We start from the raw sequence: 17722 nt of genomic DNA on the forward strand, positions 1-17722 counted from the left end.
TATACAACGACTTGCCTAATTACCCTAATTAAGCCTTTGAACTGCGCTTTAATTTGAATGGTTGTATTTTGAAAAAATATCTAGTAAAATATTATGTGCTGTCATCATAGCAAAGATAAAAGAAATCAGTAATTAGACATGAGATATCAAAACTATTATGTTCAGAAATAAGTTAATAAAATATTCTTTCCATTAAACAGAAATTGGGCAGGAAAAGGGTTGCTAATATTCAGGAGGGCTAATAATTCTGACTTCAAGTGTATATATACAGTTATTTTCCACCCTGCAAAGGAAAGAGAAATAAATACAATAGAATAAAAATATAAAACAAACTGTGCTTTAATCATCTTCACTGTAAGAAAAACACTTTAGCTACAAAAATCCTTCAGTCAAGAGCAGAGAAACATTTTCTCCTTGTTTGATTAATCATAAAAACAGGCGGCAGCAGGAATATTTTGCGCTTTCTCTTTAATGGTTTCTCTTTCACGTCTTTTAAACCTCAACTCGTTTGTTTATTACACAAATGAGGGTTAATCTAAATAATCACTAAACACCGCGTTTTGACACCTATTTGACCATTAAAGCGCTCACGTTAAGATGACTTTAGATGTCTGCGCTCCTCTGCTCTTCTCAGTGTGCGAATGCTGACCGGCCGCATGCTTCTGACTGCGTGTGCGTGTAGCACACACACACATAGGCACGCGGTCTTTCGCAACACGTGTACAACTGGAAAGGGGGCGGTATATGATGCATATAATCGTTTATCTTGATTAATGCTTTTTTTATAATTGTTTGAAATCCAAATCGCATTTTGGATTACTTGTACAGCCCTATATAATAGTGGAGCATTTTTATGCCTTTTTCTACCTCAACACTTATCCTCTCCCGCGCCCCCCTTGTGAACTCTGGCGCCCCCCTTAGGGGGGCGCGGACCCCAGGTTGGGAACCACTGGCTTAGACAGCACACAATCAAAAAGGGCACACATTTATGTTGTTTACCTGAGCAGGTCATATGTGTTGGGGAAGCCCTGCAGCAGGAGACTGAGGACATTGCCGATGGCAGTAATGGTGGGCTGAGACAAAGACTGATCCCTCAAAGTCAGCAGCAGTTTGGGGATCAGCTGGAACTCACGCAATAGTTTGGCATTCTTGGCAGCTTCACTAAAAACAGAAACATTTAAGCACTCCATTAGTATCGGTTCTGTTCATTTTGAACCAACTACATATTGAACTCATTCTGCACCTCTAAAGTTTAGAATCATTGTTTACTCTAAATCACCATTCACACAAAAGGCAGTGACTACAATGTTAGGAGATGGCTCAGCCAAAAATGAAAACATGTGGTTTATTTATTCACCCTCAGGCTAACCAGAATGTAGTAGACTTACTATTCATAAATGGCCTAAGGGTCAATAAATTAACAGCAAATTAAATTTTTTTTCAGTGAACCATCCCATTAATAGTCAGTCTAACTTGAGTCTACTCTAAAAACATAACAATGATTTCCAGAGTGATTTTTTTGTAGACGATAAACTATAAAAACACTAACATTGAATCAGAATCTACAGCACTTTAAAGAACAACTAATAAAGCAACAACTACATAAAGTGTGCTTATAATAGACACAATGTTGGTGTTGATTCTTTTGTTGTTTTTAAAGTATACATAAACTGGAAGAATAAAAGAACAAGAATATTAAATGAGAAAACAGTGGTTGTGGCTTGCTTTTTCTATTTCAAGCTGATAGGATGTATAAAAGTAGGGATTTCATTTAGAAAGATTGAGACAAGGGTTTCGGGAAAGTTATTACAACTTAACAGACCGCACTGCACCATTTCTGTGGTAAAGTCCAGATAGTGGGGATGTAATGATTCACCTGACTCATGATTCGATTTGTCACACGATACTAATCTTATGATTTAAGATTTAGTCACGATTTTTTAACAAAATTGTTTAAAACAAATTTAAGGTGAACAAGCATTATAATGTTAAATGTGCACCAGAACACTTCAATATGGCTAAGCTCAAAGAAAGTACCACTACATCGCAAAAAGGTTTCAATCGATTTGCCTGAGTCAAAGATCCAATAAGGAGTGCTGGGAGTACAGATGGATTACCTGGATTCAGTCAGAAGTTCAATGAAGTGCTCGAAGAGAGAAAGGTGCAGTTCATAGGGAGCATGAAGCCAAACCTGAAAGAGCAACAAAATGTTCTTTATGCTTAGTAATAATATAATGAAACACAAACTAGAATCTAAAACTAGCTTAGGAAGTAGTCTACAAAAAACAAAAACAGCTGGATTTTTTTTATGTGCCAGAAATGATCAAAGCAAGTGGTTGTAATTTTTCTACATGGTCACTGATCATTTTTACTGTCCCCAACAACTAATGGAGCTACATAGGGTTCCAATACATTTCACTAGAATTTACTTACTGTGATGTGATAAAAAGTGTGAGCATGATTATCTTTAAATAATTTTTCTGTAAAAATTTCTTATGAATACCACTTTTACAAAAATCCATTTTACAATAATCAATATTTAGGCATAGAAGGTATGTTTTTTTCTTAATCTATATTAAGCTAAATAATCAGTTTATAATTTCTAAATACATTTAATATATGAAGAGTTCAGATGCAAAAGCCGATAAACACCACTTCTGCCAAAAATGAGATAATGAAGTGAATGCTTTAGGCACGTAGTACATTTAACAAATAGTTTTGTTTGAAAGCATCTAAATCGTAGCATCCGCGCATTCAGAAATAACAGTTTATATGCAAAAGCCTCTAAACACCACCTGCCTTTGACAGCAAAAGCCGCTATATCCCAAGAACCAATCAGAAGGCGCGAACTGAATCATATGTTTTCAATGTAGCAACGCACTGATACGCAGGCTTTTACGAGGAGACAGTTTCATTCCGTTATCGATTTTAAAAAAGTTTGATGGACTGCATGAGCCTGTCTGACTGTCAGTGAATGGCAAATGAAGACGCCCCTTACCTCAAAACTCTCTGCATTATAAGAAAAAGAAAACACAATGTAAAGTCGGAAGTGCAGCATGCATTCATAACGTTTGTTTGCACAGTGACGCTACTTTAAATGAGTCCGATTTACTATACATTAAACGCCAACTCCATTTCATAAAAGACAAAGTTAAGACGCTGTTCTTTTATCCCACATGGATGCTATGAGGATAAACAATGGATGAAACAGAGACCAATACCTTGAATATATCTAGTGAGGATGAATAAATGACAACTTTTAAAGAGCCCATATTATGGGTTTTTGAAAATTCCCCTCCATGTAGTGTGTAACACAGTTCTAAGTGAAGTGAAGTATCTAGCTAAGGCTTAAATCTGTAAGAATACAGTGTTTAAAACGGTTGATTCATCTATTAAAGAGTCGATTCATAGTGCTTCAAACGAGTCGCCTTGATACCGATTCATTAGGTGTTTCGCCATGACGTACGAATGAAACCAAGTTATTCACGTGCACGCGCAAACCCGGAAGATTTCAAACCTGAGGCCCCGCCCTCTGATGCAGTAACCCAGACACACACACACACACACACACACACACACCCACAAACACACGCACACAAACATGCCGGTCGATTGAAGTCACACTGCAGATGGATATTATATTGAGTCTCTACCCAAAGATGAAACCTCAGCATTATAACCAAGCAGTTGGAAACTACTGGAAACTTCTGGAAGCTACATGCTACAAAGAATACTTCATCTGCGTTTGTTAAAGGAAGGATCAGTAACTTACTGATGGACATCAGGATGGGTTTCTTCCATTTCTCAAGTGTAAGTACTTGCGATTAAAGTTGTTGCCTCGTTGACTCTAGCTTGCAAATGTATTTAGTTGTGATTTGTTACTTGTAACCGCGTGTACTGTATCAGGTTAACTGGCTATATTCTCTTATCGCGTTCAAAGTCACGTTAAAAACGCGACGCGTGCTGCTTTGTTTATGGAGCTCCGTGGTAACGTTCGAGGTCTGCATACCCGCGGCTGTCCCCGCGCCAGATTTCTGCGGTGCGGGAATAAATTTCCGAATAAATCGCCGGAGCGGTCGGTAACGGGTTTGATTTGGGACGGGAGCGGGCTGCCTGAGAAAGAGAAAGATGTGTCTGCTTGGTGCTTGTGTGTATGTGTGTGAGAGAGAGAGAGAGAGAGAGCGCGAGCGAGAGCTTTATGCTTGGTGCTGTGTGTGTGTGTTTATACAGACAGCTTGGCTGTCTGGACTGTATATCTGGGGGATTTTCGGTTTTGTTCTCCCCTGCTCTTTAGCGGGATCGGGCGCGGCGGGCAGAATACGGGGCGGGTTCTAAGGCTAAAACCTGGCGGGTGCGGGCGGAAGCGGGAGCGTTCTCGTCCGGAGGTGTGTGTGTGTGTTTTTGTGTGTGTGGCAGCTAAAATCCACGCCTACACTATCTAGCGTGTATGAACTGTGATTACTTTTTAAATTGCTGATTAGCTGTTGGCCATTTCACTCTTTGACTGAAGGCAGTCGACCAATCGCGACAGACTGTCATCGGTCCAATCAGCGCAGATTAGCTTCGCGCTAAGGAGGGGTTTGGGAACAAATGAATCACTGAACGATTCATACAGGAGTCGCTGGGATAATTAGGTAAAAACAAATGCAGATTATAAGACCATGAAAGTGTTTTTTGACCTTGCATGCATATTAGACTGTTGTTGGAGACCCTTACAACCAAGATATGACCCTATTTCATGTATAATATGGGCTCTTTAAGAGACATGCCCTTTTTTGCACAGTAGGCTTACCTTGTGTTTTATTTGCTAATGTAAGCTATGTTTTAAACGATAAACATAATGTATAAAACTATTCATTATTTATATTACTTCAATAAATGATATTAATTTTTAGTAATGGACAATTCACAGATATTGATGTTTCACAATGTTTTTACACTGCATTATTTGAATCTAACAAGCTTAGTTTACAATGTTTGCATTGTTTACATTGCTCTACTTACATCAAATCCAAATCCCAAATTTCAGAAATGACAATAGATTGTTAAGATTTAATTAACGTCAGTTTTAATGCTTAGTCCCTGGTTTATCAGGGGTTGCCACAGTGGAATGAACCGCCACTTACTTGACACATTTATGAATTTTCAATTTCAGGTGATTTGTCTATGTGTTATTTGTTTGGGAAAATAATTTCTAATCGCATCTTTAGTAATTTTTCAACTAATATCACTGTCTTGTCCCAATAGGTGGATTTAGATGTTTTTGCAGAAAAAGCAGAAGTGGATTTAGCTGGTTTTGATGCAAAACAAATTACCTTAAAAAAAAACAAAGTATTGTCTATAGTGACATTTTGGAAAAAAAGTTATTTTATTTACTAATAACCTTTTCATTATCTATAAAATAAAACTTTTATCAGGGTTTTGCATCTGAACTCTTCATATTTATATATTGTCATAGTAACTCAAAATAAATTACTGTTTAGATTTTTTCCTGTTGAACACAACACATTCTAAATATTTTGAAGAATGTTGCAAACCAGCAGCCACTGACATTCATATAAGAAACAAAAAATAAAACAAATAACACACATGGAAGTTAATGGCTGCTGCAGAATATATTGTGTGTTCTACAGAAGAGACTCAAATATATTTGGAACTAGAAGGGTGAGAATTTTTGGGTGAAATGTTCCTTAAAAGTCACAACAAACCTTAGGCAAAACTGATGAACAAACTAGATCAGCACAAAGCAAATCTTCAGCTTTCAATACTGCCACAGTTTTTTGTATTTAACACAGTAAATCTGCTTGTATTCTACTTTGCAAAATGGTATGTAAATAACTGATCCTATATAAATGGTATATAAATAGTTAGTTGGCATAAATGTCTATATCAATATTATCTGATTCTTTCTTAATTTTGGTGTTCTCACCGCTGTCAATTTTGTCATTGAAGCAATCCTCACCTAAATGCCATGTTTGGTTGTTCAATAATATTGTACAGCTGCAGACATTTTTTTTAACCCTAAAGAAAAAAAATAAATAAATAATGAGATTTATGCTCAAGGTTCAGCTTTCCCACCTCAAAATCGCACAGCAGGTCCTGAAAGGCTGTGGAGTTTGGGATGATGGAGGTCTCGTGGCCACTATCAACAGTTCCAACCAGGGAGAAGGTCAAGTGCAGGATATGGCTATTCAACAGAGGGCGTTTCTTCTTCAGCAGCATGGCCAACAGCTACAACAGAAGATATTACAGGCACATGAACTAAAGCTGACAGGCCAAAAGAACAACAACAGAAGGTCTAAACTAATGAACGATGGTCTATATTTTGGTCAGCCCACTCATTTCAGGATTCACTGAGCAGTTCAATATAAACAAGGCTGCACTCTGCCATTTGTTTTCTTTACACAGTGACAACACAATCAACATTAGCGGCATGAAACATTGCATTCTCTCTACAGAACCCAATAAAAGCACAGCAAAATTAAACAATGCACCATCTGTTATGCTCAAACCAGCACATCCCATCATGCCCCACCCTGATGAACCCCCACTTATCATATCAGCTGGCTGTCACTGGTCACAGCAGCCCAGCATCAATGTTATCATTTCATTTGCCACCTCATTGGCTCATAACATCCTACAGCTACAGCTGCGGAGAACAGAGGACATCCTGGGTTCAAAGTTCACCGGGTAATTGTCTATGCAGCCCACCTGGTAGCCTTTGATACGCTCCATCTCCTTGCTCGCAAGTGGGTTGCTCTTGACAACACACACTAATGCTTTTACTGCGGCATATAGACCCTCCACGTCTGATGCCATGGCAACCAGGCCCAGAATGGCAGCTGCTCCTCCGATGTACTGGAGGTTGGTGGCCACTGGTTTGGTTACAAAGGCCCGCACACCTACATGGAAAAAGATTGCAGTTATAAATAGGTGGAGAGAAAGAGCTGGAGCAGCTTCTCTTATTTTCATCATCCATGTATTTAATGCTTTATTGTCCAAAAACAAACTTCACCCATGTCCACGCTCCTAATGAAAATGCACTCACCCAGGTAACCAATGACTGCAGCTCCAACGGTCCTGGCTGATCCGTTGAGATGGCCTACTGCATTATGAACAAGCTTGACTGGTGTGGCACTTTCATGAGAGGAAACCCCCAGCTGAAACGGGATGAAAACATCACTCTGAGCAGCCTTTAAATATATGACCAAAAAAAGTCTGATCCTTTCGAACAATTGTTGCAAAAGTTGTTGGGGGTTATTTTTTTCCAAAATGTTAAAAATCCATTGCAGTATTCCTAAAAACATACAAATATTTATACTGTAGGAGCAGGAGATCTTTTTTAAAATCATTACAAATATCTCACTGAATCCAAACTTTAGAAAAGTATTGAGATTTTAGGGCATTGCCATTCGGTGGTTGGTGAGTTTAATTTTAATTAGGAAGTCTTATCCATTAGTTATTTAGATTAGGAAAACATTTTAAAAAATGAATGCAAAAATCCACTGAAACATTTTGTATTATTTAAATCATTGTTTCATCATTAATATTTAGGCCTGTCATGGTTATTAAATAAACACCTAATTTAATCTAACAGGTTGTTTCAGACTTCTGCAATTGCTGCAGCTCCTTTAATAGCCAAAAGTGGCACCCTTCCAAATAGGGCCGATTGATTCCGGCTAAAATAAGAATCATGATTTTTATTTTGCATAAAATCAAGGTCACGATTTTCTCATGATTCTGTAGATGTAAAATAAAGGTTAATATGAGCAGGCTATTATTACTATTGTTAATTCTCAAACATATGGTAAAACAACAATATTAAATGTAGGCCTATGTGTAGGTCTACTGTTGGTTAAAATGCTATATTTTGTATAGACTTGGAATGGTGTACTTGAACAGACTTTGAATATGTCCTCGTCGTTAATTCACAGTTAAGTGTTGACATCAGAATATAACTGTTCATAATTCTAAAGTTATTAATGTGTTTGAGACATGCTTGCAATCTGTCATTGAGAACATTATTAAACCATTTTTATTCTACTGGTAAAATCAGACATTTGTCATTATCAGATTCCCTCTTGCATTACATTCAACATTATATAGGCTAGAGTAGCTATACTGACCCAGTAAACATTTATTTTAATGCACACCACTTTGTGTTTGCTATGTAAGAACAAAAAAAATAAAATCTTTGTCATAATCATAACTCTAAAATGCAATATGATATGATCATTTAAATGATATGCGCGATTTTGGTTTTACTTTCACTGCCGAGTGCGGTTCATGGCTGCCGTCACTGTGAGAGAAAAAAAAAAAAACATGCAAATCATACTTCCCGCGTAGCTCTCAAGCAATCGCTCTGCGCAACAAACTGAACGTTATTTACAACTTTTTTTTTTTTACAACCCCTGATTAATAAAGGGACTAAGCTGAAAATAACACAAATGAATGAATGAATGAATTAATTCATTCATTCATTCATTAATTAATGGACTGTCAATTCGAGATCGCAATCTTTTATCGATTAATGCTTGTGTTTTAATTTCACTTTCAAATTTACGGTAGTGAGAGCCTTTGCACAGCATCTCTCCACTATTAACTAGTTAATAATAACCACTGTTGTGGTTGATTGGGCCCCCTAATAGTAACACTGGGGGCCCCAAAACGGCGTGGGCCCTTAGAATCATCCTAACTCCCCCTTAGGTGCCCCTGCATCTGGGTATTTCAAATCATCTTGACTGTTAGTGAATGTTCACATTCATATATATCTGTCACGCCGACGTTTTTGACTGTTGGTGCAGTCAGTCTAATTTAGGTTAGTGTATGCTACAGTCAGCCATTTTCATTTTTGTCAGCTTGCTTTTAATGATAGAATAATTAAAGAAATAAAATAATAAACTATTACAGCTCAGAACAATGTTATGCGTCAAATGATTTTGTTTTGTGGCAAGTAGCTGTGTAATAAGAGGGATGAAGTACCTCAACATGGTTGTTTTTGCAAGAATAAAGCCCTTCAGTCTTCTACAACAGCCATTCACTTCGGGCTGTCAATAAGCCTGTCGGGCTTTATTCTAAGATAAAAACTGCCTTGATGTACTTTATCTCTTAACAATTTATCATTCAAGCCATGAAAAGCATAAAAGAGGGGAATGCTACTGTAAGAGTCTAAATAATCATATGTATTTGTTTATATGGCAAAACATGTCTTTTTTCACCAAAGAAGGCTCACACAAATATTAAAGGTAGATACTGATTAGATCATGGCCTGGTGTGTGGACTTTGGGGGTTTTACAATGGGTCACATGTTGATTGGTCAATTTGAATGTCTCAGTATTTGGGCTTTGGTCACATGGTCAAGAAAGAGACAAAATAGGTGGTAAACTCTGCTCTGGTTTTTCCTGCTCCTCTTCTCTTCTGCTCTGGAGGCTATCTTCTTTGACTCAACTGCAAATAAGCCATCTTCGGGGCCTGCTCTCTTTGTCTCTCTCTCTCCCTCCCCTGTCTCTCTCTTTTCCTTGGTTTACAATTATCATCATTTGTTTTTTATCATTTCATATTTTATAATTTTTACAGTTATTTATAACGAATTCAGTTGTAACCATAGCAAGTTATTGTCATTAAATAATTTCATCATCAAGTGTTTGTGAATTACTTTTGATTTACATCAACACTTAATTACTCAATATTGCAATACAATACAATCAAATATTATCAAAGCTCTACCACATTTTAAGCTATTAATACTGCCCTTATTTCCGTTTTTGGTATAAGACTGCAGAAGAATGGTTTGACTAGAATGTACAGTTTTTTACCATCAATACTGTTAACTTTTTAGTTGTTGGGCAGAACTACAGTTCGAACCGCCGTGGTTAAAACCCATTCCTACACTACACACCTGTTTGGCAATGGCTTTGCTGTCCAGTTTGTTGTAGACTTTTCTGATCTTGGCCACAGTGAGAGCAGATACAGAGTGAGCAAAGAGACTAAAGGAGACTTTCTCCTCAGGGACCAGTCCAACAGGACAGGGTGGCACAGCTTCTGTTTTTGAGTCTTTACCTGCAGATATAAGAAATCCTGTCACTGTCAAAAGCCTCAAGCAACAAAACACAGGAGCAAATACAGGTCTCATAACATACACATTTAATCAGCTCAACAGCCACTTATGTAAAATATGCCTCGAAATTTAAACTCAGAAGTAAGACTTTACTTGAAGGAGTGTTCATAAGACTGTTGTGAAACATTTATAATCATGACGACATGTCATGAATGTAAATGACATTTTATGCATGCTTATTGCATATAACAGGGGTGTCCAAACTTTTTGGGCCGAGGGCCAGATGCAAAAAAACAAACGTTGTCGCGGGCCAAATTTTACATACATCACACAGACACGCATATATATATATATATATATATATATATATATATATATATATATATATATATATATATATATATATAAATACAGTTGAAGTCAGAATTATTAGCCCCCCTAAATTATTAGCCCCCGTTTATTTTTTCCCCAATTTCTGTTTAACGGAGAGAAGATTTTTTTCCACACATTTCTATACATATTAGTTTTAGTAACTCATTTCTAAAAACTGATTTATTTTATCTTTGCCATGATGACAGTAAATAATATTTGACTAGATATTTTTAAGACACTTCTATACAGCTTAAAGTGACATTTAAAGGCTTAACTAGGTTAATCAAGTTAACTAGTCAAGTTAAGGTAATTAGGCAAGTTATTTTATAATAATGGTTTGTTCTGAAGACTTAAGGGGCTAATAATTTTGACCTTAAAATGGTTCATAAAAAAATTTAAACCGCTTTTTATTCTAGCCGAAATAAAACAAAAGTCTTTCTCCAAAGGAAAAAATATTATCAGACATACTGTAAAAATGTCCTTGCTCTGTTAAACATCATTTGGGAAATATTTAAAAAAGAAGAAATAAATTAATGAGGGGCTAACAATTCTGACTTCAACTGTGTGTAGATAGATAGATAGATAGATAGATAGACAGACAGACAGACAGACAGACAGACAGACAGATAGATAGATAGATAGATCATAACAAGAACTGCTGCTTAATTGAAGGCATGTAATAGCGACACCCGGTGGTTATTTATTGAATCACGTTCATTTTTGTATAGCGGGCCAGATTCTACTGATATTTATAAAAAGCCTCGCAGGCCGCCACAAAACAGATTGCGGGCCGCAGATGGCCAGCGGGCCGTAGTTTGGACACGCCTGGCATATAATAACAACCGTCATTAAGTGTCATTCGCTCAGTTATGATATTTTAAATGCAAACACATGACATGAGAACTTGACGTAAATAAAAATATCACAACCTATTTTTGACAACTTGACGACATCTATCAAGACAACAACACTTGTCATAAATCGTCATAAACATAACTGTCAATAAGTTATTATAAATATGGCATTTTATAATATTGTCATTAACATTTTTTGGACCTCAACAGTAGAGTGGTACAAGCTAAGTTTGTCATTAAAATGTCATTAAATATTAATGAACCTTTTAAAAATGATTTGACAGAGCAATGACACATTTAATGTTACTTTTTCATGACAATACAGTTTGTTCCACTAAAAAAGAAAAATATTCATGACACAACTATAATAGTCTCATGTAATGACGTCATGTTTATGACAGATTTATGTCAAGTTATTATATCTCGGTAATGTCAAGTTGTCATGACAAATACTAATTGGCCCGTTTCCACTGAGTGGTACAGTACGGTAAAGTTCCGTTTGGAACGCTTTTATGGCCATTTCAACTGTCAAAAAGCGTACCTAACCGAACCATACTAGTTTTTTGGCACTCTTTCCAAAGGGTACCAAACACGATAAAGGGTACCAAAAGGTGGAGCAAGACGCGCAGCTGAACACTATTGATTTATACTATACGTCACTCGCTCACGCAACAAGCCAGAATAAAAACAAAAAACCAGCCATGTTTAAAATACACACACAACCGAGAGATTACAGTGGAATTATATATACATATAATAACGAGCCATGGTCGATCCGAGCTCAAACAAACCTTGTCATCACCTTGATGAACAGCCACAAAGCCATGGAGTAGAGCAGAATCCACCCTGTGCCTTGTAGTTTTTTACGAGCCAATCTGAAGCACGAGCGTTATCGCTATCTTGCTTGCACTCGTCGTGCGTCTATATCTGAAATAACAAACTTCTTGAACTAATAATAATATCATGCGCTTGATTATTGACGTGCTTTTGAAAGCCGATCCTGTCAGACACTGACAAACGCAAGAGTGAAGCGCAAAAAAAAGGAGAAGCCGGAAAAAAAGGAGCACATTATTTCTTCAGCAAACGTGAACAAACTGTCTTGTTTTAATTTTTATCATCACCTTTTGGACTAATCTGAACTGGGAATGATGGAATGACTCTCTAACAGAGGCTACACGTGCTGCTGAAGATTACAGACACATATGAGAGGTTTGCTCTGACTGTGGGCTATATTTTGTGTTGTTTTGAACCTAAATAAGGATGAAATGTATGACGCGTGTAGTTTTTTCTGTAGTTGGTAACATATCGGAGACTGTAAGGGGCTGTATGTGTTTATATATGTTCATTTATTTATTTATTTGTTTAATATAAGTAAAGATGTTACAGTGAGCTATTTCGCACTGTCATTGATCTACAGTTTTAATCAAATCTTGTTCATAAAAAAGTTAGTAATAAACATTTATACACAAGTATTTATGTGTGTAAAGCGTCTGTTTTGTGAGAAGAGCTGCTCATGCTATATGTGAGTGACCCCGTACAGCTTTACTGTAGACATTTTCTCAAGGGAGAATGATGCGACTGAAACTTTCTGTCATACACCACGCCCACCAAAAGGGTACCCTTGGTAGTGGAAACGCAAGCCTGATAAAGATGACTCGTACCGACTCAAACCTTACCGCACTGTACCAGTCAGTGGAAACGAGCCATAAGATTGATCAAGACAAATTTATCTATGTCAAGCTGCCTTAACAATGTCATTTTTGCATTTAAAACGACATAAAAGGACACATAATAACAGTTGTCATAAGCATGCATAAAATCTCATTCACATTCATGTCATGATTATAAAAGTTTTATGACAGTCTTATGAACACCCCATTCAGGTAAAGTGTTTCTAAGTCAAATGGCATATTTCGAGTCCCTACTTTTTCCACCTCTGTATGAAATGAAAGGTACTCACATGGCAGGTAAACAGCTTGGAAACTGCCTACATAATTGGGTCCCAGCTCATAGATGGCAGCCACACTGGCAGCAGGCAGCACCTCCTCCAGAAAGTGTGTGGGCCCCAGTCGCCAGACCAGAGTGGAGAGCTGGCGCTGGGCCGGTGGTGTGCCGATGTAGCTGTACACTGTGCTCACCACAGGTGGGTTTGCGGAGGCTGAGCCACCCGGAGAATTGTGGACATAGTGCAGCTACAAAGACAAACACAATATAAGAATTAAAGAGGTGAGGGTGACCTTTTCTTTTCACAGTGTGGCATTTTATATTATATCTTCTTTTTTTAGTGGTGAGGGTGAAAAGAAACAATGATGTGAGTGAGTGATATAATACAGGGATTCCCAAACTTTTCAGCCCACAACCCCCAAAATAACAATGCCAGTGACTCGCGACCCCCAATATCCTCTGAGGTGATTATACATACAAACCTTGCAACCGCAAAACGGCTCACACACACCATTAGGCCCAAGTCTATTCTTTGTTTAGTTTTGAAGAACACCACTCAGAGATCATCCTCCATGTTCATTTGTGGACTGTATTGAATTTTAATGTATACGAGTGTCGTAAAAGCATCAGAAAGTTTACCCTGGTGCCATGAAATCAAGAAATGAAATCATTTTATAAGATAGAGCAAAAAAAGTGAAACTCACAAACTCTTTACTGTCAAGTGGTAAGTTTAAGAGTCATTTATAAAGGTTGTTTAAAATATGCTTAATTTTCTCTGCAAAATGATAACATAAGCACAGATGCTACATACAGTACCTTAGCTGTAAATTTTGGAATATATACAGTTTAAGTCAGAACTTTGTCAGAACCACCATTGATTTTTTTTTCCCTATTTTAAAAATTTCCCAAATGATGTTTAACAGAGCAAGGAAATTTTCACAGTATGTCTGATATTTTTTCTTTTGGAAAAAGTCTAGAAACTGATTTTAAACCTATTCACTTGTTTACTTTCTGTTTCAGATACATCACTTGTTGGGATGGGCAATCCTTTATCTGCAGCTAGTTTTGTCGCTAGTTTTAATTCATGGCTGAAACAGATAAATAAGTGATAGAACTTGCTAATACCTAAACAATTTGAGATGGTTTTAACATAAACGGGTATGTTAGAATGCCCTATATTTCTAACCCATAACTGCATTCAAATGAAATGTAATTAAAGTGTAATTTTATTTATGTGTTACTAATATAGTCACATATCGTATATTTAATTTATTATAGGGATATGGCAATGTCATTTATTTTTGTACCTAGTATTCCCCATTGTGGAGACATACAATCATAGTAACGCCAGTAGTTTTTTAACTATGTGGAGAGATTTGTTTTTATCCCAGTGAGGGGAACAAATAATTGTGTGACTGATGAGTTTAGGGATAGGGGATAGATTATAGCAAGTATAATAATAATTAAGGATTAATATATTTTTATGCATTAATATAATAAAGTATAAAAATAATCATGTCTATGGGAAGTCCACACAATTGTATGTGTGTGTGTCTGTGTGCATAGTGGTTACCAACTAAGACTGACTGAATATTTTATAGAGACAATTCCCCACCCTTTGGCCAACCTAATTGGTTCAATTTAATAATCTGACCCTCAGATGGTGCTAAAGTCCTTGCGGAGAACATTCAATTTAATGTAACAAGGTAATGCTTTACCTGCTTAGCAAGTGTTCATTTTGCATAAGATTTGTGTATGCTACGATGAGATAAGGAACAAATAATGTGGTTCTATTGTTTGATACAAGTTCCGATCAATGATTGCTTAACAGTAGACTTGAGCTTGAGTATTTGAGCTGCAAAGCAAATGGAAAACCACACAATCACACAAACGCCAGATTTGAGCTATACTAAAGTGAAAACTGCCAGGTTAAAATCCTTAAAAGAGGATGAAAAACCTGACATTTGTGCGGAAAAAAATAACGATGGCACAGTAATTAACTCCTTAAACTGGAGTCAAAACCAAACAAAGGTTGTCCACATCAGGAGCAGGACCACACCTTGACTGTGCTGACCATCTGGCCGTCGATGTACAGGGTGGCCATACTGTTCTTCAGCATTCCTTTGCTCATAACCAACAGCAGGTGGTGCCACTGTCCCTCGGTGATGAGGTCAGCGCAGCGGAAACGAGCACAGCAGGGCAGGATCTCATAGAAGGAAGACTCCTCACTGAAGTCATCCACTGCGAGGAGACAGAGGAAATGATGTCACATCATCAACCACAGACAAAGAAAACTTTTCCTCTGTATTTCAGGGGAACATCCTTCTAATGCTGAAATAAAATGGCTTAATTGTCTACCATCAGTAGACAGTGGCTTCACGGACAATTTAAATAAGCATATAAACTATACTAAATTATTTTCTAAGCATTCACTAAAGAACTATACTGTTAAAGACAGAATTATTATCCCCACTGGATTATTAGCCCTCTGTTTATATTTTTCCCCAATTTCTGTTTAACGGAGAGAAGATTTTTTCAAAACATTTATAAACATAATAGTTTTAATAACTCATTTCTAATAACTGATTTATTTAATCTTTGCCATGAGGACAGTAAATAATATTTTACTAGATATTTTTAAGACACTTCTATACAGTTTAAAGTGTCATTTAAAGGCTTAACTAGGTTAATTAGGCAAGTTTTGTAATTAGGCAAATCATTATACAACAGTGGTTTATTCTGTACACAATCTGAAAAAAATATAGCTTAAGGGAGCTAAAAATATTGACCCTTAATTTTTTTTTTATTATTAAAAACTGCTCTCATTCTAGCTGAAATCAACATAATATACAGGAAGTTTAGGAAACACTTGCCATATGACTGAAGGAGCTCTTCTTTGGTGGACACAATGAGAGATCGGTCTTTAGCAGAAAGCACGATGGCCAGACACACGTAGTGCTGCTCAGACGAGGTTGCCCTCCGCACCACTGTGAGCAGACGCACCGGGTGACTCTGAGGTGGCGTGCTGAAGCGCTCAACACAGAACCATGTAGAGTAGCTCAGACCAGATGGAGGTGGAAAGAAACGCTCTCCTGGAGAGATGAAATGAACACATTCAATATTTGAAGTTATGTTTGACATATTGTCCAGTGCTGCACGGAGAACAATGCTGACTGTTTAAAAATAAATGTCAATTTTATTGGACAGATAGATCACTTTTTTATTTTGATCCTTAACTGCCTAAAAAAGTAGAAAACAATGAGTTTAGCATTTTTCGCAGTACAATTTACACATCTGTTTAAAGATTTAGAGGCAGTAATTGTTATGTTTCTTATTCTCATGATGACATGCTTCTTTTGTTTGAACATAGGTACAGTGTAAAAACAGCAGTTTTAAATTTTTTACACATTTAAAGATACATAGATTTTATGAAAAATAGTTCAAATTCAAATTATACAGATGAATTTTCAGCAATCATTACTCCAGTTTTTCTTTTTAGAGTCACATGATTATGGTGCTCAAGAAATACTTCTCATAATAATAAAAAATGTGTTGGGAAATATTTTTGTGGAAATTTTCCAAAAAATGGTTTATAGTGTATTTATCACAATGGAATTATAATTAACATTACTGTCAAATTTAGTTTTTTTTTTTCAGTAAAATGCATTTCTTTATTATTAAAATTATTCAATAATATATAAATATTATAAAATATAATCATAATAATAATAATATATAATATATATAAACAGACACTTAAAGTATTTGATCAGAAGACAATTAAGTACCATCATTGTAATAAAATACAAGAACATTATTTATTGAGCTTTGATAATATGAAATATGTGGCTGATGCTAGGGTAGTCACGATACAATTAATTCATGTTACGATCCTATACCAGCTGAAGTATCACAATACCAAGTAGTATTGCGATACTGTAAGTCATAACTCAAATCACAAAGAAAATTGTCAGAAATACTATATTTTTCATGTTATAATAGGTCTACTTCAATTCATAATTCCCTTATTACTAAAAATAGTAATATTTGCATGTCACTTCAACTTAAATGTATTGATTCTTTTTGTTTATTTTGTATATAACTTGTCAACAAAAAATACATTAAAATAAAGATACAAATTATACCAAACAAAATCTGTCACAGAAAGTCTTTTTCAACAAAATGAGGCTATCTGACGTGTACAAAAATAGTTTCAATGTTTCCTGTTGCTATTATTGGGTTTTTCCACCTATAGTTTTTTTTTTCTTATCAGGTAACAATACAAAATAATTAAAAATTTCACTTTGTGAGTTGCTCTTTTTAAGAGATTGCTGCTACTAAATCATATTGACAGGAACAGAAATCAACAAATTCAGGTGCGAGTCTGAAACATCAGAAAACGTGCAACCCTAAAGGGCTCCACAGACTACTCAAATAAAATGGTCTATTGTTGCACAAACGTGTGAGCATTTTAGTGATTTATCCACATGCAACA

General features: G+C 36.3%; 1 protein-coding gene across 37 annotated transcripts in view; it reads right to left on the minus strand.

The window, feature by feature from the left end:
* The window catches only part of wdfy3 (WD repeat and FYVE domain containing 3), a 147924-nt gene that overhangs the window by 51166 nt on the left and 79036 nt on the right, over window positions 1-17722 (minus strand). For all 37 annotated transcript variants that reach the window (XM_073951250.1, XM_073951245.1, XM_073951247.1 and 34 more), the window contains 9 exons: window positions 16101-16319; window positions 15287-15468; window positions 13244-13475; window positions 9899-10059; window positions 7049-7160; window positions 6712-6902; window positions 6079-6231; window positions 2118-2191; window positions 1000-1161 (listed from right to left, as the gene is read on the minus strand). In XM_073951250.1, the coding sequence (XP_073807351.1) occupies window positions 1000-1161; window positions 2118-2191; window positions 6079-6231; window positions 6712-6902; window positions 7049-7160; window positions 9899-10059; window positions 13244-13475; window positions 15287-15468; window positions 16101-16319 (1486 nt within the window). The remainder of the gene's footprint in view (window positions 1-999; window positions 1162-2117; window positions 2192-6078; window positions 6232-6711; window positions 6903-7048; window positions 7161-9898; window positions 10060-13243; window positions 13476-15286; window positions 15469-16100; window positions 16320-17722) is intronic.

This window comes from Danio rerio, chromosome 5, assembly GCF_049306965.1.
Source record: "Danio rerio strain Tuebingen ecotype United States chromosome 5, GRCz12tu, whole genome shotgun sequence".
Classification (NCBI taxonomy): domain Eukaryota; kingdom Metazoa; phylum Chordata; class Actinopteri; order Cypriniformes; family Danionidae; genus Danio; species Danio rerio.